This window comes from Thunnus albacares, chromosome 13, assembly GCF_914725855.1.
Source record: "Thunnus albacares chromosome 13, fThuAlb1.1, whole genome shotgun sequence".
NCBI lineage: Eukaryota > Metazoa > Chordata > Actinopteri > Scombriformes > Scombridae > Thunnus > Thunnus albacares.
The window spans coordinates 31,033,309-31,060,276 of NC_058118.1; the positions used below are offsets into that span (position 1 = coordinate 31,033,309).

Sequence of the window (26,968 nt, forward strand, 5' to 3'; positions counted from 1 at the left end):
TGGGGCGTCATGCAGACACAGGAAGATTTTCATGTCAGGTGAGAGGTTTTTGGGGCTCTGACCAAAGATGCACAAACCCCAAATTGGCTTATTGATTAAGAATAGAACTGCAATGACAACTATTTTGATAGTTAGATGGACCCAAACGCAGGAGACTGAAGAATAACTTCTTTATTTGAGGCTCAAAGCAAAACTGAGCACAGAACAAAAGATCCAACAAAGACTGAACTGGAAACGGAGCTGAGATACTCCGTGAACTAATGAGGAGATGAGGTGCAGGTGGGGAGATGGGAGGAGAAACTCCAGTGAGGTTAATGAGGAGATGAAACAGGAGAGCAGGAAAGAAGCTGATTGGCTGGGAGCAACACTGGGAAAAGGGGCAGGTGTGGAGGGAAAAACAGGCCGAGAACACAGGAGGAAAAAACAGAAAACCAAAGACCCAGAAACACAATGAATACAGTCTAAATAATAAAGGCAACTTAAAGCTATAATATGTAATTATTCCAAATGTCTACTTCTACTTCTACTTCCAGCTCCTCAATTTCTGTTTTTCTGTTTTTTTTAATTTTGAGGTTTGAAACCTTCTGTCCAGCTTCTCTTTCTCGTTACATTTGTACCTCGTCGGCTTCTGAGTCTTTGTCCTCCGACGTTTGATCATCTCGTCTCGCTTGTAAGAGGCTTTGAATAAAAGCTTCTGCTGAATGACAAAAGTAAATGTTTTCAAGTGTTGTTCAGGAGAAATAAGTCAGTTGTTGATGTCGCCTTGTGGTGGAAACTGTAACGGACATTTTTGAAGATATTCTAATATTTTATAGACTAAATGATAAATCAAGAAATGATGAAAATAATTGTTAGCAGCAGAATTAAAATCATCAAATACTGTTTAAATCCTCAAGTTTCATTCTGAGTCACTAAAACAACTAAAGAACCAGTTTCACACTGACGTCCTTCGTCTGTTGAATAACTGATGATTAATTGTTATTGATAATTATTTTTGCCGTTTCTCCAGCAAACAGGAGCTCCTGAGCATCTCCAATGTTTCTGACGCTGACTGCCCCCCCTCTCCCCCCCGCACCGCCCCCCCCACCATGAAGGTAAAACACACTAATGTCTCTCTGTACTAGTGAGGACTTCAAATCAGGCCTTTTATTTCTAATTTCTCCTGTTTAATATTCTATATTATTTGTTTTCTGCTCGTCACTTCCTCCATGTTTACATGTTGTCTTGATGAATTCAGTATAAAGTTTCCGCTACTTTGCCGTTTTTTTGATCGCTGTTAAGCAAACGTCAGTGAAACTTGAACAACTTCTGAAGAAGAGATATGATTGGCTGCTGCAAGGAGACTGTTTGACCAATCAGGAGCAACAGTGTTTGATTCTACAGATGCTGCAGCTCCATTAAACACTCATTAGTTAATTGGTCCATTTTAATGTAAAACATGTCGTCATAGTTCTCGTTTTCAAAGTTACTTTTAGTCTTGTTTTCATCGTGAATAAATATTTTATTATTGTCTACCAGCAGCTTGGAGGGTATTATGTTTAATGCTTAAAGCTTAAAGCATTTCTGGTTTAATTATCTAATGAAACATTTGCAGGAAATGTTGAGTTTCATTGACAGCAGCTTAACAGCGATTGAAAAAACTGCAAAGTAGAAGCGACTAGAAATGAACATTATGCTGAATTTACAATGTGAGACATTATAGTACAGACAATTATAATGTCATCATTTATTTGTGCTGTCATTTATTAATTAAATACCAGCTTTTATTTGAAAACATACATTAAAATGTTTCCTGAAACTCTTAACACATTAACGCTCATCTCTCTCTGCAGTCGGCTCATTTCTTTGACATGATGGAAAAGATGGAGGTAAGAATTTAATCTGATGTTTATAATCTGTGTTTTTCCTGCTGTGAAAACCACTCGTGTCTGAATCAACAGGCCACATTAATACGTTTGACAAGGAAAGTTTCTCTTTTCAACAGAAAACAACAGAAGCTGCATTCATTCAATATTCATGCAGCTTCGAGCAGAATAACTGTTTCTGTTGAGCTGTTTGATAAATACGCTCGCGGGAATCACACTGAAAGTAGGACTAGAGATACTCAGAGTCCTCAGAGTCAGACTGAGACTCGTTTATGAAGCACACTGACTCTCAGGAGGACGAGGAAGACTCAGGAGAGATCACGACGTCGCTGCTTTACAACATTCAGAGCTGCAAAGTAGAAACTATGATGACGTGTTGTTGTTACATCTGTGCAGATATCATATATGTTTATACATTAATAACTTTATAAGGTTATATATGCAAAAATATGATGCTAACATTATGAAATTATATTTAGAAATATGCTGTAGCCTTCATAAACTGTAAACATACATTCACACAGGTTAAAAATAAATGAAGCCTGTTGGTCAAATCAAACAGTAGGAAGCTTTGCAGTATGTTACATAAAGCACCTTTAACCAGAAATAAAGAAGGAAGCGAGCGGACTCTTCTTCTGTGGTTTCCGACTGAAGGAAGAGCTTTAACGCTGTCGTCTCTTCCCGACCGATGCAGCAGGTGCCAGAAGCTGCTGAGATGAAGACGATCCCTCAGAGACAGAAGGCACGTCGGTCCATCTGTCCGTCCTCATGTCCATCAGCTTTTTTTTTTATTTCATCTCATGCTTCACATTCGTACCATCTTGTGAATCAGATCTCAAGAGTTTTATTTCAGTTTGATGGTAACTGTGTATTTATCAGATTTAACAGCTTCTGAACAGAAACATGTCGAGTCTTTATACGAGTTCAAGTTCTGTCTTAAACTCTGTTAACCAGGAACTTTATTGATGTTACAGTGACAACAGTGGAACCATAATATTTAACTCTATTATGAGCATTTTAAACCCTTAAAATATGTTAATTTGGTGACTTTTGGATGGTGATTTGTTGGTGTTAACTTTTATCTGAGAGGTGCATGAAAAGGAAACACTGGACTGTTTCATTCATACGTTCACCACTAAAAGAAGAAAGAAAGTCGTCAGTGTCTTAAAGCAGCGTTTAAGAAATAATAATAATAATAGTAAACTTTATTTATAAAGTGTGTTTTATTAACGAAATGCAGCTCAAAGTGCTTAACAAATTCACAAAGTTCACATTTTTGTATTAATACATCAATGCTTTAATGATACAAAGGTCAACAGTGATTTAACTAACTAATCCAAAGTCTCAGTAAATTGATTCACTGATTTAAATCTCGTTAGAAATGCGTCCGTTTATTCTTGGCTCCATTTATGAATATAAACTGACTTTGATCTGTTTTATGAGCCACTGCGTGTCTTGAATCTTATGAACCTTTGTTTGGGGGAAAGACGTTGGCGTGAGTTTGTTTCCGTTTACTAGCAATAAAATTAAAGAAGCTAATTTTAAATTCATTTATAAATATTCTCTCAGCAATCAGATGCAAAAACTCTCTGAAGAAAACAACATAATGTGAGATGTGAGACAGCAGACGACGTTTTGGTTCATCTGTTCTGGAAGCGAAAAATTAAACATTCAATCAGTCTTGATTCACAAAATCAGTGTAAAAACTGAAGTTCAGTTCAATCCTTGTTCATTTTTATTAAATTTCTTACGCAAATTAAAAATAAAAATAAAATAATCACCATTAAAAACTGTATTTTGTTGTGTTGGAAAGACGAGACCGTTTCAACTTTTTCATCATCGGAAAACAAAAATTGTGGACAAACTTTCAGCTTTTATCTCATATTTTAAAATGCAAAATACCAGAAAGCGTAAATGTTTCATTATAAAAAATATTGGCTTTTGGTAAAGACATAATTTTGGCTCATTGTATATAATTTAAGTGCTGTCTTTGCTTTTTGTTGTTGTTGTTTTTGTGAGTGTGTTTGTTTGTTTGTTCATGGCCGGGGGAATGATGAAATATGTGGACTGCATTACTTATAGTATCTACAGTTTGATGAAATGGAAAATAATAAAAAAAAATATGCTGCAAAAAATACTTACATTTACATTTTTATACAAAATACATTGAGTATTTTGTTATGATATTTTTTGATAAAAGCTAGTGAGTGAATGCATTAATCTGCTTTTAACATCCAGCATGTCTATGAGTTGTAATTTCCCTCCAAACTTCTCGCATGGTTTCAAATAAAAAACTGTTCAAATCATCCGATAATCAGCATTTAAACAGAAAACTGAGACTTTTAACTGCAGAGCAGCTCTGCTTTCTAATAAAGAATAAAGAAAAGACTGTGAGAAAATAAAACATGCAGACAGAACTGCAGATAACATGAGCCTCCGTCTACGTGATTTAACTGTTTGATCTTCTCGTTACATAATAAATCTCACAAATATAAAATTATAGAAACAAATGAAAGACCCTTAAAGAAAAGTCCAGCGCAGCTGCTACAGCAGACGTTTTACTGCAGAACTACTTTACTGTGAGACTTAAACTACATTTTACTGGTAATACGGCAGAACTTTTACTACAGTCGGTTTTGAATGCAGGAACTTTTACTACAGTCGGTTTTGAATGCAGGAACTTTTACTACAGTCGGTTTTGAATGCAGGAACTTTTACTACAGTCGGTTTTGAACGCAGGAACTTTTACTACAGTCGGTTTTGAACGCAGGAACTTTTACTACAGTCGGTTTTGAACGCAGAACTTTTACTACAGTCGGTTTTGAACGCAGAACTTTTACTACAGTCGGTTTTGAATGCATAACTTTTACTACAGTCGGTTTTGAATGCAGAACTTTTACTACAGTCGGTTTTGGATGCAGGAACTTTTACTACAGTCGGTTTTGAACGCAGAACTTTTACTACAGTCGGTTTTGAATGCAGAACTTTTACTACAGTCGGTTTTGGTTGCAGGAACTTTTACTACAGTCGGTTTTGAACGCAGAACTTTTACTACAGTTGGTTTTGAATGCATAACTTTTACTACAGTCGGTTTTGAATGCAGAACTTTTACTACAGTCGGTTTTGAATGCAGGAACTTTTACTACAGTCCGCTTTGAACGCAGAACTTTTACTACAGTCAGTTTTGAATGCAGGACTTTTACTACAGTTGGTTTTGAATGCATAACTTTTACTACAGTCGGTTTTGAATGCAGAACTTTTACTACAGTCGGTTTTGAATGCAGGAACTTTTACTACAGTCCGCTTTGAACGCAGAACTTTTACTACAGTCAGTTTTGAATGCATAACTTTTACTACAGTCGGTTTTGAATGCATAACTTTTACTACAGTCGGTTTTGGATGCAGGAACTTTTACTACAGTCGGTTTTGAACGCAGAACTTTTACTACAGTCGGTTTTGAATGCAGAACTTTTACTACAGTCGGTTTTGAATGCAGGAACTTTTACTACAGTCCACTTTGAACGCAGAACTTTTACTACAGTCAGTTTTGAATGCAGGACTTTTACTACAGTCGGTTTTGAATGCAGGAACTTTTACTACAGTCGGTTTTGAACGCAGAACTTTTACTACAGTCGGTTTTGAATGCAGAACTTTTACTACAGTCGGTTTTGAATGCAGGAATTTTTACTTGTAACTGAGTATTTTAACATTAATGTGCAGCAGGTCTGAGTTCTTCTTCTTGTATCTGTATGTAACAGATATAAACAACAACTGTCATGTTCATCATCATCACTCATGTTGTTTATTCACCTGTATGTGTATGTGTGTGTGTGTGTGTGTGTGTGTGTGTGTGTGTGTGTATGTGTGTGTGTACATACATGTTTATTCTGTCATGTGTGTAACTGCTCTGTCTCTCTCTAACAGGACGACTACATTCCTTATCCGAGGATTCAGGAGGTGAGACCGACTTTATCTTCATGTCTGTTTCTTGTAAATGAGCTCAGATCTTCATCCTGCTCGTTTTACACACAAAGATCCAGAAATAATCAAACTCTCATGACGTTATGATGTTCAGCGATGTGGTTAAAAGCTTCACGTGTGTCTTTTACGTGTGCGTGCAGGTGTTGGAGCGGGGCGGGCCGTACCCTCAGGTCATCCTACCTGAGTTTGGAGGTTACTGGATTGAGGATCCTGAGGCTCCTCCTCCTCCCGCTCCTCCACCCTCCTCCCTGGAGATCAGGGGGGAAGAGGAGCAGGAGGAGGAGGACATGCCTGCAGGGGATTATGGGTACCGTCTGGAGGAGATCAACGAGGCTGCGCGGGCGTACAGGAAGCACTTCTTGGGCAGGGTGAGATTTGTCAGTCCTGCAGCATCCTGACTGTTGCTATGGTTACCTGCAGTTTAATACACCTGGATGGAGAATGAAGATTGAACTGTTGATATGATTTATGATTTTATTTATTTATGATCCTCTGAGACTGTGGCAGTTATTGATCTTTTTGGAGATATTCAGGTAACAAACTTTATTTACAACGTTTCAGTCCTCAAACCTTCATCAGGTAGAGTTTATGAAGACAAACAGCAGCTTATATTTTATTTATTTATAAGTAAGTCTTTCTATTTATAATTTATAATCAGTCTATAAACAGTTATTTAATGGTTTATAACAACAGTTCCAACCTTTTCTTTAGGGGAACCCAAATATTATTACTGACTGTAATATTTCATATTCAGTGTTGGAAAAGTTATTTTTCAAATGTATATAATAAGTAACAGATTACTAGTTAGTGTTAAAAATTTAATAAGTAATGTAACTTTTAATTACTTCATCAATGTAATGTAACTTATTACATTTCATTACTCTTCTAACAAATGTTTTAAACTGGGCAATAAAGCTGAAAAGTCAAACTTTTATTAAAAAATCATTTTTCTAAATAACTTGAATTAAGGTTAGAATGTTTTGATTTTAAAGCACAACCACCGAAATAAATCACACGTCTGTAGATCACAAACAACAAACTGCCTGCAGACAAACAACAAACAGGGGAACCAATCAAAAACATCACATACGGCCAGATGACCTGAGTCTGTCTAGACGTTCCTGCAAAGCAACAGACTGAATGTTAAACATATAAGATTTTTACTGTAAAGAATATATTAGGATGTAACTGCTTTGTAATCACCAACATTTTGATTAGTAACTGTAATTTAATTACATATATTTTCTCAGTAACTGTAACAGATTACAATTACATTAACTTTATAATTTAATTTAATCATAACTCTGTTACATGTAAGTAGTTATTCCTCAATGCTGTTCATATTATATAAAGCATAAAAATAACAGATAACAGCTCTTAAAAACTGAAGAACATTGTATTAACATTGTATAAAAGCTTAAATCAATTTTTTCAGTCGTAAAAGAAAAAATCTAAATAATTATAGTTTTAATGTATGTTCTCTATTTGATTATGACACAGTTAATACATACAGTTCATAAAAAGAAAATACAGATAACTGTATATTTTACTTTATTTTATGGTTTGATTTGTTTATATTTTGGCATTTTAAATCTTCCATAATTTGGTTTATTCTTGTATATTGAATTATTTGAACCCACAGTTTATCTTTCAAGATTATTTTTGTAATAAACCTTTGTTGTTTGCAGTTGGATCAGCTGAGTTTGGGGGGTTTGTTATCATTTAAAGAGCTCATTGATTAGTTTGTACAGAAGCCGTCTGATTGGTTGTTTTTTTCCAGGTTATGTTTATGTATTTATTTGGTCTTCGTTCTGTTTGTCTGTATGAATTTTAGCTGATGAAGTGAGTACAAGTAAAGGCTTTTTTGGTTCAGGTCATCAGAAAATAAAAGTTTCTGATTTGAATGGATTAGAGGCACCACTGTGACCTTTGACCTCTCTCTCTCTCTGTGTCATTCAGGAGCATTTAAACTTCTCCTGCTCAGCCAGCAGTCTGGGAAACCTGCTGCTGTCTGTCAGACATGAAGAAGAGAAGGAGCAGGAGTTCCTCCATGTCATCATCAGGTACACGTCTGTGTTCACGGCTGCCATCATTATATATTTATTTATTTATTTTGACCAATAAAAGCGAAGTATACTGTATGACAGTTTTAATAACTAGAATGTAAAAATTCAATATCTCAAAACCACTCAGAATGCAGATCAAAGCTGATGATTCAAAGATTTCTCTTTTGACATGTTTTTCATTTAATTATGAAACAGTAAATGCACACATAAAAAGTAATAATACAAACAATGATGTGTATTGTATTTCACATTATTTCTTTGTTTGACTCTGGTCTGAGGTTGGTCTTCTGTCCCTGCAGGTCTCGGGTGAAGAGCGTCTATCACAGACTGTCACTGGCAGAGCTGCCGGACATCCCCAGTGTACCTGAACTCGCTAAGGTACAAACACAGAAAACACAAATATAAAACATATCAGGACAACTGAAACACTTTTACCATCTAAACTCCAACAGTCTGTAAAATCAGTGGTTACCTCGTTAGGATCAGAGGGAGGAGAGTCCCCACACTGTGAGATTTCATCCTCAGAACATTATAAATATAAAACATACATGAAGTTTCCATTTCTATAGTAGTGAGGACTATAAACTACACTCATTTAATTCAGTCATGTCTAGAATTTCATCTTCAGTCAGTTTGTGTTCATGTCCACAGTGGAGTGTGGAATATTGATATAATACAATGGAATATAGATATAATACAGTGGAGTATAGATATAATACAATGGAATATTGATATAATACAGTGGAATATAGATATAATACAGTGGAATATAGATATAATACAGTGGAATATTGATATAATACAGTGGAATATAAATGTAATACAGTGGAATATAAATGTAATACAGTGGAATATTGATATAATACAGTGGAATATTGATATAATACAGTGGAGTATAGATATAATACAGTGGAATATTGTTATTATACAGTGGAATATTGTTATTATACAGTGGAATATTGATATAATACAGTGGAATATAGATATAATACAGTAGAATATAGATATAATACAGTGGAGTATAGATATAATACAGGTCAGAGATCGTTCACTAGATAATAGATCCAAACATTGAAGTCAACGTAACGCCTCCTCCTCTGTGCTGCTCTGACACTCTCCCCTTACAGTTGTTTATTTCCTTATAAATTCAAACATCTTTCCAATAATTTTGTGTTTTTTGGTGTGTGTGTCCGTCATCCTGAAGCTGCTGTGTGATGAAGCAGCAGGTCTACGTTTCAGTCCCGTCCTCTACCCGAAGGTGAGCTTCAGTTGTTCTACTGACATTCAGAAGAGTTCATGTGTTTCTGTTTTTATCGAACCCTGCGTGTGTTTCTGTCTTCAGGCGTCTCAGCTGATTGTAAACTACGACGAGCACGAGGTCAACAACACCTTCAAGTTTGGAGTCATTTACCAGCGATTTGGACAGGTACCAACTGACTCTTTACACCTTTTAGTCCATCCATGACTCTTTGCAATCAACTTTTGTCAGAGTGCACAAATACAGCCTCATGCAAGAGGAGGCACATCCCAGTGATTTACAGGAGTCACATTCACTGATTTTCTTAGAATTTTCTCTGAAATATAAATGAAACTGTCGAGATCAGAGTCATACGAGACATGAACAGACAGAAAAACACTCGTCTGTCCTGAAATCATAAAGTCTTTGTCTGAATGAATGCACAGTTTAAATATAAGACAGAAATCAATTAAAATAAAATATAGAACTGATACTTTGTGCAGGTTTCTGTCCAACATGATGTTGTGTTGCGGTTGACAGTGTAACATCACCTACTGCAGGCTGTAATATTCTCCTCTAATATCTCTGACTGTCACATGACGCCTCTCGTATTAGTCACTGAGCGCTTTGCTTTAGAAAGATGTTTTTTAGCATCTAACTTCTGCAAACTGACGCTCGCTCTGAATAAACATCCAAGTCACTTTTACGTAAAAGTCTCGAGTCTTTCAACACTTTGACACAAGTCTGAACTGAATGCTGTCAGATGAACATAAAAACCACAGCAGCACAAGGCTGAAGGTTGCTTCAGGAAACTTAACGAACGTTCAGCTCCTCATGAACAGGTGACGTTCATCAGGCTGAAACTAGAGATTTACAAAGAGTTTGTGACGTCAGGAGAGTTTGTGGAAACCGGAAAAAGTCAGAAAGGTTCAGACCCGTGTGGATGGTTGTGGCTTAAGTGATGTGAGCGAGTTCTGATCGTATGTTGTGATCTGATTGTGTGGTCACCTGTCCGTCAGGTGTCTGAGGAGGAGCTGTTCAGGAACAACGAGGAGACGTCGGCCTTCACAGAGTTTCTGCAGCTGCTGGGAGACACGGTGGAGCTGCAGGACTTCAAAGGGTGAGAAAACTGTGAACATGTAGATTTTTATACTGTAATTCTGTCATGTTGGAAGGAGAGTGACCAGGCCTTCATATTTCTGTCCACATATTCAGCCTGTTTAATGTTGATGTCTCATTTAGGATTGTATGGCTGCAAGTCCAAAAGCTAGTCTTCAGAGAAATTCTTTCACTGGATGAAATGGGATTATTACTCACATTTGGAGTATTAGGGCCACTTTTAGAAAATAATAATAATCTGAGAAGTTATGTAATAATATTTCAAGAATAAAGTAATGATTTAATAGGTTGTTTCAAGAGTCAAATGTCAGTTATGTTCTGCTTACAGGTTACCTCAGTATACAGGTCCTTTAATTTTATACTAATTTCCAGGTAATTGGCAGGTATGTAACAGTTATGGTATGTGTTGTGGATTTTCGGAGCTGATGCACTGGCAGTTGTCAGTTTGAAGAAGAGAAGACCAAACCAAACTTCGTATGATGATTCTGGGAAAACTTTAATGAAGAACCTTGCAAGGGAGAGCGACTCAAGGGACACCTCCTGTTCGTACGGTGTCCCCAAACTCGTCTGACCCTCACAGTCCAAAACCAGCCTTTAAGCCAATCATAGAAACTAGTTCGTCAGTTCCGAATCATAAACCTATGACCTAAATCTGTATCTTTGGTTTGTCTTGTTGCGTCTGATGATGACCTGCATTCTGGCCTTGGTTCGCCTGTGAGGCTCCTGGTTTATTAAACAACATGTGTTATCTTCTGTTTGAGAGAACAGAAGAGTACAGCTTGACATTCTGTTGTCCTGGTCAGTTATGGAATATCCATAACAGTATGTATTGAGTGTGGTGCAATTTGGTACAAAATATAAGAAAAAACAGAAAAACATGTTAAGTTGGTTTAGTTCGTCATTATATTTGGTTTTATAGTTGTTAATTTACAAGAATTCTTAATAAATTAGACCATTGATAATTCTGTAACTGACAGAAAATACAAAGTAGCTGCTGTGCATTTCTTTGAAAGGTTTATCATTTGGTAATATAGGAGAAATTTGCTCACTATAGAGTTTTTAAGTAAAAACCTGATATGCTGATGTATAGTTTGACACACAGAGCTACACTCTGAATACCTGCAAATTACTCAGAAATTTTCCGGTAATTAGTATAAAATTAAAGGACCTGTAAAATAAAATGTTACCTTTCCTGAGAGTCTATTGGCTGTAACTTAATTAACGACAGGATTTCTTTATCTTTTTAGGGATGCAAATCATTTTTCTAAACTACTGTCAGTGTAAGATGAACATGATCTGTTAGAGTGGTACAAACCTCCACTGAACACAGTCAGTGCTGACAGAGAGATAAAGGCAGGATCTGACTGTCCCCCCTCCCTCTGCAGGTTTCGGGGGGGTCTGGATGTGTCCCACGGTCAGACCGGCTCTCAGTCCGTCTACACCGTCCACAGACAGCAGGAGATCATGTTCCACGTCTCCACCAAACTGCCCTTCACTGAGGGAGACACACAGCAGGTAGAAGCATCTACATCTGAATCTGAATCTGAATCTGAGACCCTGTTTACTCCTGCGCTAACATGTGATCTGTAAACACCTGTTAATGGTGTAATCGCATTGTGATTGGATCTCAGTACAGTGTGACCACATTCATGAGAAGAAAATAGTCCCAGTAAGTTGAAAGGTCACATAGCTCCGCCTCTTCCTGCCAGCTAAAGCACACATGCAAAAACTACTAAGTAGCAGCAGCAGTTGTCGTCCGTCGCAAAAAAGTGATGTGGAAATGAATGATGTCCATTCGTGGCAGCAGTTTCCTGACCGGGAACTTGCCATGTTTGTTGATTAGTCCACCAGCTCTGCTCAGCTAATTTGCATATTGAGATTTGATCACAAAGGGGACACAGCTGAGAGAACAAGAACACATTTTAATACCAGGTGTAAATGCAAAGACGCATGGATCAGATATCAGTGCACATTTTTAATTCAACCTTTACTTCAGGCGAGATTCCCTTAATATGGAAAGCAGCTCAGGTGGTGACATCTGTGACCTGAACAGCTATCGGCCTAAATCCAAACGGTCCTGTCTGTCCAAACTCTGAGAATCATTAGTCAACTCACAACTATGTGGTTTACTGGAGAACAATAATGTTCTTCAGCCTCAGCAGTTCAATAACTGCTGCAGCTGCCGTTATCATCGACATTATTGACCCACCTGATAAAAAGCAACACTGTTTGAGGCTTTTTATACTGTTGAACACAACATTTTGTTAAATAAGCTGCTTTCTGTGGGTTTTGATGCTTCTGCTTACAGCTGGTTCACATCATATCTCTCTGGTAGAGTTCAAACTGTTGTTGCTGATGGTTTCAAATCAGGCCCCCAAACTGTTGATAAAGGTGTCCCTCAAGGATCAATATTAGTCCCCCTGCTATTTACTCTAAACATAAAGAACATTATTCAAACAATATTCACAGAAGAATCAACCCAGAATCTACAAAAACAACAAAAGAAAACTGTTACATAGTCGACTTGTCTCCCTCTAATCACAGGAAAATGTTTGTTTCCAGTTTTAATGCATTAAAACGTGAAAGCTTGCTTTTAATGTCAGAGACGAGTTTGTAACCTTATCAGACACAATAACTTAGCATGTAAAGATATTCTGTGACAACAAAACAACACAAGACACCGTATGGGAAGACATTATGACACAACTCAACATGACACAGTTCTGTCATTTTTTCACCCCGCACACACAAATCAAATGCAAGAAACAACAAATACAAACCAAGAAAACCCAACTCACCACAGTTTAACGTTCCCATTCCTCTTTCAGCTCCAGAGGAAACGCCACATAGGAAATGACATCGTAGCGGTGGTGTTCCAGGAAGAGGCCACGCCTTTTGTCCCAGACATGATCGCCTCCAACTTCCTCCACGCCTTCGTCCTGGTGCAGGTGGAGGAGCCGTGCTCTGACAACACCTGCTACAAGGTACAACAGAGACAAACACATTTCACTCACTGTTTTACATGTTTTCCAACTTTCATATAATATCTAATACATTTACTGTGAGCTTTTCAAAATACATATTCTGCTGCAAAATTTTGAGTAATCTAAATATACAAGTACAATGTGGGTCAGATGCAGTTTTGTTTCATTTTACAGACTGCGTACGAGTGTCTCTTTGGTTTGTCTGTGATGTGATTAAACAGAAAGACACTGCGACACATAATTAAAGAATGCCACCCGTATCACATTTCGCCTGCTTTTAGCACCATTAGGTGTCATTAAACGCACCGTCCAGATAGCGTTCATTAACACTTGACGCCAGCGCTTCTGCAACCAGGTGTTACAACCTCAGACTGTGGTACTGAGGAACAATAACTATTATTGTGAACAAACTGAACCGTTTCTGTTTTATTGAAAAAGAGAGATACAAACAGTGTTTCATGTCTGCTGATGAAGACTTCTTCACATGTATAACACAAATTGGAAAACAGGCTCAGTGGTTATTACAAAACATGTAGAAATCAATACAACTAAGGCCTGTTTGGAAGTCTACTCTATTGTTTATATCAGTGTTATGATTATGATCAGTGTTATCACTGTTTTGATTGACAGGTGTCTGTTACAGCACGAGAAGACGTACCTCTGTTTGGCCCGCCCCTCCCGAATCCAGCCGTCTTCAAGAAGGTGAGAAAAAAAGACGGTTTGATTCAGTTTGTAGAATATAATACAGAATATGGTGGCATAACCTGCTGTCTTCTCTCCAGGGTCCAGAGTTCAGGGAGTTTCTTCTTACTAAACTCATCAACGCAGAGCTGGCCTGCTACAAGAGCGACCGCTTCGCCCGGCTGGAGGTAAAAGCGAAGTAAAAAAATACTCCAAAAGTCAAATATTCAGTGAGCCATGAGCTGTTGTTGGGTCAAGTCAAAGTAGGTCTACTATTTGAGAATCCCCGCCCCCCCAACTGAGGTCTATCATGAATAACAATAATAGGAAATTCCAGTCGACCATGAACTGCAACGTCCCCACCATGGAACCTTTTGTTGCATGTCAATCAATCAATTAACTTTATTTGTATGGAACCTTTCATACAGGGTTGTTCAATTTAAAATTAGATAATAAAACCAATAAAATAGATTAAAAACAGTAAAATATACAAAAGACAAATTAAAAGCTAAGCTAGACAGGAAGGTTTTAAGTTTCAAGATATGCTCTCAAATCCTCGGGCAGGAAGTTCCAACAGTTTGGAGCATAAAGACTAAAAGCTACCTCACCGAATGTTTTTGTCCTTAAACAACTAAAAGACTTGTGCCAGTAATTCACCATCTCTCTCCCCCGTAATGTCTTATCACCTCTCTACTGTTGACGGGCTAATAAAGGCATGAATAAATATCCTCCAGAAATAAAATCAAAATACTCTTCTAACCAATCCAGTGTCATCTACCTCTAGTCTGCTCATCTGTGGCGTCCCACAGGGCTCTATTATAGAGCCATTATTGTTTTCTAGTATATGCTGCTCCTGGATTTTTTGTGGATTAGTTATTTGTGAATGTGTATAGGAGCGTACCCGGGCCGCCCTGCTGGACAGCCTCCATGATGAGCTGCAGAGACGCTCCCAGAGCATGCTGGGATTGACCTCAGGTCTAGAGGAAGAGGGGCGGGCCGAGAACGGCCACGCCCATGGAGGTCTGCTGGAGTCCATCAAGGTGTGTGTTTCTGTTTTACTTCTGTCATCCTTCTTCCTGCATTCCTTCTTTTCTTTATTTTTCTTTCTTCTTATTTTTCCTCCTTCAGATTTCTTTAAGAGTGTGAAATATTTGTAAAATTATATGACATTATATTACATTTTATATGACTGTTTGATTTTGAATGTCCATTATTGAGTGAGAAAGTTCATTCTTGACCTTGGAAATCCGAAGTCCAAGTTCACTTATTGCATATTTTGGGCCTTTCAAATACATTTCATGGTTTTCTTCCATGTGTGCTTAGTTACTTATTACTTCATGTTACCTGAGTGTGGAACTTTGGTCACATGATACAGAAGGTTTTATATGGGGGGGTTCTGGACAGTGCAGGTAACTGGACCTTGAGTTACATTTTTTGATTGTCTTTTTCACTTCCATCTTTCATCCTTCTCTCTCTCTTTCTCTGTCTTTCAGAGGGCGATGCGAGGGCGGAGCGTCTCCATGGAGACCATGTCGAGGGGTGGGGCAAGTCTGCCCACCAGTCTGAGTGGGGGGGGTCTGGCACACATCAGTGCTGAGGTGAGCGAAAGTCAAAGGTCACTGAACCTTTATTTGTAATTTAGCCTTTATTCAACAAGGTAAGTTAGATCTGGAGACCGGACCAAGGCAGCATAACAAAACAATACAACGTCAAGAAGAGATAAACAATACTGGAAACAGATAACAATACTAAACCTAATGTAAGAACGTTAGTTATAGTTAAAAAATTCTGTCAGAGACATCAACTCATCAATATGAATTCTCTCTGCAGACAGTTTCAAGTGTCTGCAGCAGAAACATTTTCTATCCAAAGATTTCTATTCTCTATGTAATGAGTTTGCTGGGATATGACAGGAACGACTTTATAAATAACTTACTTTATAAATAAAGAAAAAATATTGGTTAGAATTCTACAGTTCGTTACAGATGATTTTGGTGATTTGGTGGCAGAAACTAGACGTCTTTGAAATAAAACCTTCAGTCACAGTTTTGACAGTTTCACAAGTTTTCAACATGTTGCTTAAAAAAGACATTAATCAAACCAAATACCAAGATATTTATAACAAGTAAGAACTTATATTGTCTTCCTCTGGGTTACAACAATGTCCACAATGTCTATAGGCTTCATCCTAGCATTATAAAATAACAGCGACATAGTTCTCTCTGTGTTCTCTCTTCTCAAGCAGAGAAGATCCACTGTTATATAAAAGCACATCGTCTGCATAACAACACATACAGTTAACTTTGATTTTTGAAAGAAGCAGAGCTTGTTTGTCTGTTTTTTTGATATTTTTCCTTTTCATTTATTGCTTCTTGCTTCTAATCTTGATTCCAGTCATGGTTAGTTTAGTATTTTGTGTTTGGTAACTGGAGTATTTTGTGTGTCGTATTTGTGTCAGTGTACTGTGAAATCTCCGGTGAAGAGACGTTCAGGTCTGTTTCCTCGACTGCTGAGTGTCGACAGTCAAACAGACAAACACAACCACAGAAGGTAACTCCTCACTTTCAACTTCAACTTTAAGTTGTACATCACCTGAAGCTGCACACTTTACAAGTTAAAAAGATGAGACCAGACATGAGATTTCACATGTATAAAGTGTGACGACTCTGGCAGCTGCGTTTTGGACCAAATGTAGACTTTTTGTTGCCGTCACGAGTTGATTATTCCCAAATTCTTGACTGTGTGGCTCTGAAATTGTGCAGTCATCCAAATTATTGGCAACAGATCTACAGTGTGTGAAGTTATTGCACATCCAATGATGAACTTCTGACAAACACTTCTCTAGTTTCACAAGCTGGGAGGAATTACTGTCTGTTACAGGAAGTTAGATTTATGTTGTATTTTAAAGGGCTGCAGGTACACACAGAAGAATACAGAACAATATTGTAATAAACAACATACAACATGTAAATTAAGGAGCTTTGGAGCTGTCGCAAAGTGTATTTCCAATTTTTTTAATGGAACTAGACTAGCAGTTTCCCCTTGCTTCCAGTCTTTATGCTAAGCTAGGCTAAACACAAAGACTTCAGTAAATGTTGGACTGTTTCTGTAACTCTTTGTTCTTTATATTCTGGATGTTTCAGTCTCCTCAGTGAGCAGAGAAGCTTCGACAGCTGCCACCCGACACTGGAGGTGAGGTCAGAGCTGCCGTCCAATCCCAGCTCTCCAGAGGCGGGACAACGAGACAGGTGTGTATCACTGCTTTCTTTATTTATTTATTGATTTACCAGCAGGTTCATAATTATAATAGTATAGATTATTCACAGTGAAGGTCTGAACAAATGACTAAATTAAACAAAGGAAACACAAATCCAGAAAATGAGGAATATGAGAGAATCAGGAACAATATCAGCCGCGTACATTCTGTTCATCACACAGACAGCAGGACAATGAATCTGTGTGTTTGCTGAGATACAAAAAAACAAGTATTTTTTATTTGCAGGATTCATGTGAAGAAGGAGAGCAGTAAGATTTCCAGATCAACATCCAGCAGCTGCAGCTTCAGCATCCCTGCTGACGACACTCACCTGGTGAGAGAGACAACATCGCAGACACATGATCAAAGTGTTTGACAGACAAACAACATCCTGTCTCTCTCTCTCTCTCTCTCTGTCTGTCTGTAGCTCGCCCAGGCTGCGACGGCAGAGGGTCAAAGTTCAAGTCCACTCCTCGTCTGTCGGAGCCCCACAGGTTCAGTATAACATCCTGCTGCATCCACACAAAACTGAAATGTTGATAACTTATCATTTGTAATAAATAAACGTACTTCGTGTTGATGGTTGTTTTGCACTTCTCGTATATTCATGGCTGGATGTTTGTTCTTTTTTCTGCCTCCACTTTCAGAGATGAAAAATAAAAACTCTCCCAGATCCAACCTCAAGTTTCGTTTTGACAAGCTGAGCCACTCTGCTGCAGTAAGTGTTTACAGTAATACAGTATCCATATATCCGTGTGTGTGTATATATATATATATATATATATATATATATATATATATATATATATATATATGCAGGGCATTATATTGAAAAGTGCTCCTAATGTTTTGACCCTCTCATGTATATTAATGAGTTGGACAAAATATCAGGAACACTTCCGACACCTCCCACTACGACCTCAATAATAAACATAAATAGAATTATTTAACGTCAACAAAAACTGAAAATGTAGAAGCTTCATAAAAGTAGAATTTATGGCAGAGCTGTTATTGGATTGCATTAGACTGCACAGGTGTTCCTAATAAAGTGCTCGGTCAGTGTATGTGTGTGTATAATAATAAAATAAAAAAATCTTTTACATTTTCCGACCACTGAATGTGAACTGCGACTGTGTTTACACACAGGCATCAATCAGTCAATCAAACTATATTTGTACAGCACAAAACAATAATAATAATAATAAATTCACCCAAAGAACTTTACACACAGTAAACCAACCAGAAAACACTTAACAGCAGCGTCACGTCCCAGACATTGAACATCACACACGTCAGTACAGTTCAACGCTGACTGACTAATAATGACAACAACAAATAATAATGATAATAATAATAAGTACAAACAATAATAATAATAATGAGTACAAATAATAATAATAATAATAATAAGTACAAACAATAATAATAATAATGAGTACAAATAATAATAATAATAAGTACAAATAATATAATAATAAGTACAAATAATAATAATAATAATGAGTACAAACAATAATAATAATAATGAGTACAAATAATATAATAATAAGTACAAATAATAATAATAATAATAATAATAAGTACAAATAATAATAATAATAAGTACAAATAATAATAATAATAAGTACAAACAATAATAATAATAATAAGTACAAATAATATAATAATAAGTACAAATAATAATAATAATAATAAGTACAAACAATAATAATAATAATGAGTACAAATAGTTCGTTCATTCAACAAATAACGTGTGAGTGAGTCATTTATCTGTGAAGGAAGAATTTTATATTTTCATCTGCTTCATGTTTTTTTTGCTCAAACAGAGTAAATCTTTGAAGTCAAGTTTCCGTCCAAACGTAGCTCAAATTTTTATCAAATTTCCAAAGACAGAATGAAACGATGTCATTAAAAGAGCAGCATGTGGAAAACATGATGGAAATATGACGTTTCTGTTAGTTTCATGTATTGATGCGAGGAAGGTTACAGTCTCCTCATCATCATCGCTCCACACAGATCTGATGTTTTCAGCTCTTCAGTCACATGATTCATGTACGATTTCATTATCCATTAATCTGCCGATTATTTTCTTGATTAATCATTTTGTTTATAAAATGTCAGAAAAACACGTGTTATAATTTAAAAAGTGACGTCTTTAAACGTCTCATATTGTCTGAACAACAGTCCAGAACACAAAGATATTCAGTTTACTGTCATGTTCAGTGTGTCAAAGAAAATCATCAAATCATCACATTTGAGAAGCTAAATCTAGATTAGCTCCAATAGTAATAGCTCCAGCTGATTAATTTCCTGTCGTTCAATATTCAATAAGTCTGTTTCCACCAACTTTACTCCTCAGCCGAGCGTAAAAACATTTTTGCAATATTTCAACTTTTTATGAGCGAATTAAAAACATAAATAAAAACAGGAAACTGATCACAGTGATTAAGATGAAATGAACTGAAGCTGTCGGAGTTGCTGGTCTTTCTTATATCTTAGTGAGAAGTGTTGAGATGTTTCTGTGCGTTTCAAGAGTAAATGTTTAAATCGTTTCTCTCCGTCTTCAGCAGGGACATTAAACTGTGACGACAGCAGACGCTCGCAGGTATGTATCATGTTTGTCACAGTTAGAACTTTGATTTAGTTTTAAAGTGTTTTCAAATGTTTTAAATGTTTTAAATGTGTTTTCAATGGAAGTGATGGAGGCCAAAATCCACAGTGTGTCCACACAGTCATTTAAAAGTCTGTGTGAAGCTTCTATTCAGCTTCATCAGTCTGAGTTAGTCATATCAAGTGGATATCTGACACATTTACAGTCTTTTTAGCATCAAATTCCCTCTTTGTGTTTCCTCGGACAGTGTTTCCCTGTTGAGCTGCAGGTGGAAGTATAGTAACAAAAAGAGGAACTTTGGCACTAAAAAGACTGTAACGTTGAAAGATATCTACTTGATTTGACTCATTTGGACGCTGAAGCTTCATATTAGCTTCAGATAAACTTTTAAATACATTTTTGTCCTCCATCACTTCCATTGTAAGGTCATTATGAAGGGATCTTCTAATGGTCAGTATGAACAGGAGGAATGATTACAGCAAGAAAAACAGCTTTAATGTTCATCTGGACTCCTGACTGTTGGTTTAAGACACACTTGAAAAACTGTGAACTCGTCCTTTAATCTTTTTATTGTCTTTGTTCACTTTTTCTAGAATAACAACAAGAGGACGATGAGACAAACACATCAGCCTCCACACAGAGGAAGAGGAGGACGATGATCACACACACACACACACACACACACACACACACACACACACACACAGGATTAAAAGGGAAAACACTTCGACATTCCATTAAAACTTAAATGATGCAGCTGCATCTTTTCTGCTCAGAACAAATCAGGCCAGCAGGACTGTGCGTGTCAACACACACAAACACACACACACACACACTCACTAAAGGTACGGTCACGTTGCACGGCCCTGAAAAGGACGTGATTAGTAAGTATTGATCAGATCGATCACAGACTTTGTAGCTTTGTAAAAAACAACCTGAATTCCTGCTTCGCTCTGTTCGTTATAACTGCGGCCACTAGACGGCGCCGTCGCCGCAGCAGCAACACTTCTGTTTATATGATACAGATACAGTCTCACATTTCAAACACTTCCCTCATTATTACGAGTATTTTTTACCTTTCTAACGAGAAAATGAGCTCGTCTTAATGTGAATAAGCATCTTGTTATAATGACAAAAATGATCTCGTTGTGACAAGAAGGTTTTCATGTTCTATCGAGAAACTGAGTAAATATTTTAAAAAGTACCAATTCAACAGTTTTAAAAAATGCATTACAAGTAAAACTCCTGCATTCAGAATCCTACTTTAGACTTTAGATTTTAGATTTTAGATTGAAAAAAGTACAAGAAGCTCAACAGTGTAGTTAAGTGCAGTAAATCTTCAGACTTCAGTAGAAAACGAGCTGCAGACGGACGTGTTAATGTGATCGAACCTTTAAAACTCATCCGTCTCTAAAAATGTCTCTAATTATTCTCCACAGATCATCTGCTGCAGTGCAACTGTTGATTTTAAAGGATCATTCTGCTGATTTTCTGTGCGAGAAATACGGAGAATCACCAGATTGATCCTTTAATGTTGAATCTAATCAGATTCTGAGCTGAACTACAGTCTGATGTTCACTGAAAACTGTTTTTTTTTTCATCGATTCTTAACTGAAATGTAGAATATACTTTTTAAAATAACAATATTTATTCCTTGTCAGCTGATACAAGCCTGAGATTACAGTTAATAAAGCAACACTTGTATTGATCTGGTTCATGAATTCTTCCAGTTTCTCTGTTTAATACTTTCTGCTTCCGTCAGGTTTGCAGTGAACATTCGCTGTGACGTCGCTCTGATCTGATCGTCTGTTAAACGCTGGAAACATTTAAATATCGACACCACAACAAACTTGTTCAATCAACTGTTTGTTGTTTTCATCACAGCTGTGAGACGACCGTAGACGGTATATAAATATGGACGTAGTTACCGTGACGTCACCCGTTGGTTTCTGAAGAGCGGTTTTGAAGCTCAAAGCGAGCCTCTCCGGCCGTCGCCATCTTGGCAGTGCGTGACGCTGCCTAACTCCCAGCCAATCAAAAATAGGCAAAGAGGCGGGGCCGAACGGCTGAAACAAGCCACCTAGCGGCTGGTGAACCTGTCACTCAAAGCAGCCATGTCCTTCATTATGCAGAACTTTACGGCTTAATAAAATTTAAACGGGTGAGTTATAAAAACATTCGCCCTCCGTACAGTTGTCATGAAAGAGGAAATTAGCTACAGAGACCAAAACCGTTGTTTGTACCAGGCTGTAAACATGTTTATTTCTGCTGTAAAGTTGGACATTTTAACATGGGGGTCTATGGGGATTGACTCGCTTTTGGAGCCTCAAGTGGTCGTTCAAGGAACTGCAGTTTGTGGCTTCATTTTTCAGTGCCGGAGGTTGCTGCTTGGAGACGATGCAACAACAGATATTTTTACATACATGAACAGATCAGATGTTCTGTTATGAATGGGCCTGTCACCATGACAACCAGAGCTGCAACTACTCTGATAATCGATCAATCGTTTCAGTCACGTTCTTTCATCTCAGATCCTCAGATGTGATGATTTGCTGGGGGTTTTTTTGTCTTGTATGACAATAAAGTAAATATTTTAAAGTTTTGGACTGTTGGTCAGTATTATTTTAACACCATTTTTAATTATCTGATTTGATGATTTGATTAATCAATTAGTTGAGTGAAAAAAAATTGATCTGCAAATATTTTGATTTCTTTGTCATAAGTGACAGTAAATTGAATATCTGAAGGTTTTTGGACTCTGAGACATTGTTAACGCAACTTTTTCCATATTTATCAGCATTTCATTGACTAAACGATCCATCGATTGATTGAGAAAATAATCTGCAGATGAATCAATAATAAACATTATTATTATCTAGTTGTTAGATTCGACTCAGCTGTGATGAAAACGACACACTGTGTTAACTGTGTGAAACAGTTAAAGCTGCAATAAGAAGAAGCTTAACTGCCGTTTGATGCAAAAACCAACGGAAAACTGATGGAAAATGTTGTATATTTTGCACTAAAATGACACAAAGCTCTGTGGATGTTATATATATGTTATATATATGTTATATATATGTATGAATATCAGATCTGTACAGTCTGAACCAGGCACTAACAGAACTGTAAACGTCTTGATTGCACTGAAAGCACAAAGTCTTTCTTCTCTTCTCGCTCTGATTTCAGGTGTAAAATATTTTAATTTTGAAGGTGGATGATGAGAGAAAGATGTAGCATAAATACAGTCGATGTCGATGTTTGCTTATATTCTGTTTTACTGCATCATGACGGAAACTGAGACTTCTGTGATCCTGAAACTCTGATGTTATAAAGTTTCTGCAGGACGAGACTTTAGTTTTTAGTTTGACTGAAACAATCAGAGCAGCTGATGTTTTACTGAACTACACTATAAAAAATAAAGTTTGGGTCAATACAGCAGCAACACAAAGCTTGTTATAATCTTCTCTTTTTAAACTTAAACATCAGAGTTTGTTATTGATTGTTAATAACTTGTGTATCTGAATCTCATCTGCACATCGTTTTGTACAAGAAACAAGACGTTTGTGACAGTTTTTAGCTAAATCCTGATATGTGTAACACTGGGTTGTTGTTTTGCTGCTACATTGACCCAAACTGGGTCAAATTGTAAGCTGGTGATACTTATTGTGCACGAGTGGAAGCACAACAGATATTAAACATTTCAAACTTCACAATTCAAAAACATTGTATTACAAATTATTCCCAACACATCTACTCAAGTACAGACATGTGTGTGTTCACCTGAAGACCCTGCAGGACGGGAAGAAAAGAAATAGACTGGAAAAAAATTTAATTTGTGAATAAATATGTAAAACAAAACAAAACATGCAAAGATTTTTTTTAAAAAACTGCTCTTGATTTCTTCAGTTTTGTCTTTGAGTTTGTCAAACAGTCTGGTCATCTCATCATTTAAAGGTGGGAAAACATAAATAACACACATACATACAATCAGATTAATCTAAACTAGACTTGCAGGTAAATATAACAGATTCCAAGCACACAGACGCAGTTCAGACTCAGAGTTTAAATTCTAAAATGGTGAATTAATGATAAAGGTTAGGGTAACATCATTTATTTCACTGTCTGTGGTCTGGTTGTTTTTTCTATAACTAAAGAACACAAGTTAACAGAACCAGAACTGCAATTAATGATTATTAGAAATCTTTAAAGCTTACCCTAACCTTAACGCCCTAACCCTAACACCCTAACCCTAACCTTAACGCCCTAACCCTAACGCCCTAACCCTAACACCCTAACCCTAACCTTAACGCCCTAACCCTAACCTTAACGCCCTAACCCTAACGCCCTAACCCTAACCTTAACGCCCTAACCCTAACCTTAACGCCCTAACCCTAACGCCCTAACCCTAACGCCCTAACCCTAACCCTAACGCCCTAACCCTAACCTTAACGCCCTAACCCTAGCCCTAACCCTAACACCCTAACCCTAACACCCTAACCCTAACGCCCTAACCCTAGCCCTAACCCTAACCCTAGCCCTAACCTTAACACCCTAACCCTAACGCCCTAACCCTAACCTTAACACCCTAACCCTATCGCCCTAACCCTAGCCCTAACCTTAATACCCTAACCCTAACGCCCTAACCCTAACCCTATCGCCCTAACCCTAGCCCTAACCCTAACACCCTAACCCTAACCTTAACGCCCTAACCCTAGCCCTAACCCTAACACCCTAACCCTAACCTTAACACCCTAACCCTAACGCCCTAACCCTAACCTTAACACCCTAACCCTATCGCCCTAACCCTAGCCCTAACCTTAACACCCTAACCCTAACGCCCTAACCCTAACCTTAACGCCCTAACCCCAGCCCTAACCCTAACACCCTAACCCTAATGCCCTAACCCTAACGCCCTCACCCTAACACCCTAACCTTAACGCCCTAACCCTAGCCCTAACCTTAACACCCTAACCCTATTGCCCTAACCCTAGCCCTAACCTTAACACCCTAACCCTAACGCCCTAACCCTAACCTTAACGCCCTAACCCCAGCCCTAACCCTAACACCCTAACCCTAATGCCCTAACCCTAACGCCCTCACCCTAACCCTAACCTTAACGCCCTAACCCTAACCTTAACGCCCTAACCCTAGCCCTAACCTTAACACCCTAACCCTAACGCCCTAACCCTAACGCCCTAACCTTAGCCCTAACCTTAATACCCTAACCCTAACGCCCTAACCCTAACCTTAACACCCTAACCCTAACGCCCTAACCTTAGCCCTAACCTTAATACCCTAACCCTAACACCCTAACCCTAACGCCCTAACCTTAGCCCTAACCTTAATACCCTAACCCTAACGCCCTAACCCTAACACCCTAACCCTAACGCCCTAACCTTAGCCCTAACCTTAATACCCTAACCCTAACGCCCTAACCCTAACCTTAACACCCTAACCCTAACGCCCTAACCCTAACCCTAACGCCCTAACCTTAGCCCTAACCTTAACACCCTAACCCTAACGCCCTAACCCTAACGCCCTAACCCTAACGCCCTAACCTTAATGCCCTAACCCTAACGCCCTAACCTTAATGCCCTAACCCTAGCCCTAACCTTAACGCCCTAACCCTAACCTTAACGCCCTAACCCTAACCTTAACACCCTAACCCTAACGCCCTTACCCTAACACCCTAACCCTAACCCTAACGCCCTAACCCTAATGCCCTAACATCCTAATCCTAACACCCTATACCTAGCCCTAACCCTAACCCTAACACCCTAACCCTAACCCTAACCCATGGGTGTATGTAGGATTTAGTGGCATCTAGAGATGGACTGAATCCTCCTCTTCCAAGCGTGTAGGAGAACATACGGTGGCCAAGAAACTCGTAACAAACATGAAAGGTCTTCTCTAGAGCCAGTGTTTGGTTTGTCCGTTCTGGGCTACTGTAGATGGCAGTGCTACATGGCGGCTCCGTGGAAGAGGACCTGCTCCCTATGTAGATATAAAGGTTCATTCTAAGACAACGAAAACACAACGATTCTTATTTTCAGGTGATTATACACTAATTAAAACTTATAAATATTATATTTGATTTCTGCCAAGTCTGTTTTGCTAGACGCTACTAAATTCTTCACACTGCACCTTTAAGTGTCTTACCTGAAGGTAGGCTGGGCTGTAACTCACCTTAGTGTAGTTTTTTTTTTCTCAGTTGATCATTTATTTTATAAAACATCAATCATACCAAACAGATGACTTATGTTACTTATTTTAATATGTGGACTCAGTTCATGCTCAGTACAGTAAAACATACAGTATCTACTGAAAAGTCAGAAAACTGGCAAAAAATATCCAAATGATGTGAACAGTTCCTGAGAACTTTTGCTTTCTTGCTTTCTTTATTGAAATGTTGTCCACATGGAAAGAACAAAAATGTACAAAAAGTTATTTTCATTAGTATAACTTAGTATCATTAGTATAAAAGTACATTTACTCAAGTACTGTGTACAGTTTTGAGGTGCTTATGGATTAGTGATTGGTAAAGACCTAGTAGAGTATACTGTATGTTTTTATGCAAAGATAATATGTAATTACATATTATAATCATGTGATACAAGTAACCGGCGACATCACTTATTAGTTATTTTTGGTATATTTATTACTTATAATCTGACAGTGTTGTATTTGCGTTGTGTGTTTATTCACTTCTTCTACCTCCCTGTGAGAGTTTACTGTGCTCTATACTGCTGGTATAATTTAACACATTCATATATATAAAACAGCTAAAGGCAAAATTACCACCAAATCCAGATGTTGCTGTTGCGTCTCAGGTTCATTCATATTATTAATTTGCTTTATATGAGAGCGACCATATTGGAAGCGTTTCTGTTGGGTTTGTAATTAATTCACTTTATATGAGACATAAACAGAAAATTCATTCAGATTCAATATGCTGGAGAATATACCAAAACTTAAAACTATTAGTTGTAACTAAAACAAATTCTCAAGCATAAAACACATTTTACAATACATAAATAACATGCATACATGCAATAAACTGAATCTAAATGACACAGAAACAGGATCAAAGTGAAGAAAACACAAACATTAACATATTTCCACCAGGCGGCGCTAATGTTCAAATATAACGTCTGAACACCAACGA

At 37.6% G+C, this 26,968-nt stretch overlaps 1 protein-coding gene across 1 annotated transcript in view; it reads left to right on the forward strand.

The window, feature by feature from the left end:
• Positions 1–21,757, forward strand: part of LOC122996133 (rap1 GTPase-activating protein 2-like) — a 52,880-nt gene extending 31,123 nt beyond the window's left edge. The window contains exons 3-24 of the mRNA XM_044371701.1: positions 1,010–1,094; positions 1,833–1,868; positions 5,790–5,822; positions 5,987–6,214; positions 7,806–7,909; positions 8,212–8,290; positions 9,117–9,170; positions 9,255–9,338; positions 10,169–10,269; positions 11,654–11,783; positions 13,097–13,252; positions 13,883–13,954; positions 14,035–14,121; positions 14,827–14,973; positions 15,427–15,531; positions 16,392–16,483; positions 17,077–17,181; positions 17,436–17,523; positions 17,617–17,683; positions 17,837–17,907; positions 19,757–19,794; positions 20,394–21,757. Of these exons, the coding sequence (XP_044227636.1) occupies positions 1,010–1,094; positions 1,833–1,868; positions 5,790–5,822; positions 5,987–6,214; positions 7,806–7,909; positions 8,212–8,290; positions 9,117–9,170; positions 9,255–9,338; positions 10,169–10,269; positions 11,654–11,783; positions 13,097–13,252; positions 13,883–13,954; positions 14,035–14,121; positions 14,827–14,973; positions 15,427–15,531; positions 16,392–16,483; positions 17,077–17,181; positions 17,436–17,523; positions 17,617–17,683; positions 17,837–17,907; positions 19,757–19,768 (1,936 nt within the window). The 3' untranslated portion in view covers positions 19,769–19,794; positions 20,394–21,757. The remainder of the gene's footprint in view (positions 1–1,009; positions 1,095–1,832; positions 1,869–5,789; positions 5,823–5,986; positions 6,215–7,805; positions 7,910–8,211; positions 8,291–9,116; positions 9,171–9,254; positions 9,339–10,168; positions 10,270–11,653; positions 11,784–13,096; positions 13,253–13,882; positions 13,955–14,034; positions 14,122–14,826; positions 14,974–15,426; positions 15,532–16,391; positions 16,484–17,076; positions 17,182–17,435; positions 17,524–17,616; positions 17,684–17,836; positions 17,908–19,756; positions 19,795–20,393) is intronic.
• The last annotated feature ends 5,211 nt before the right edge of the window (positions 21,758–26,968 follow it).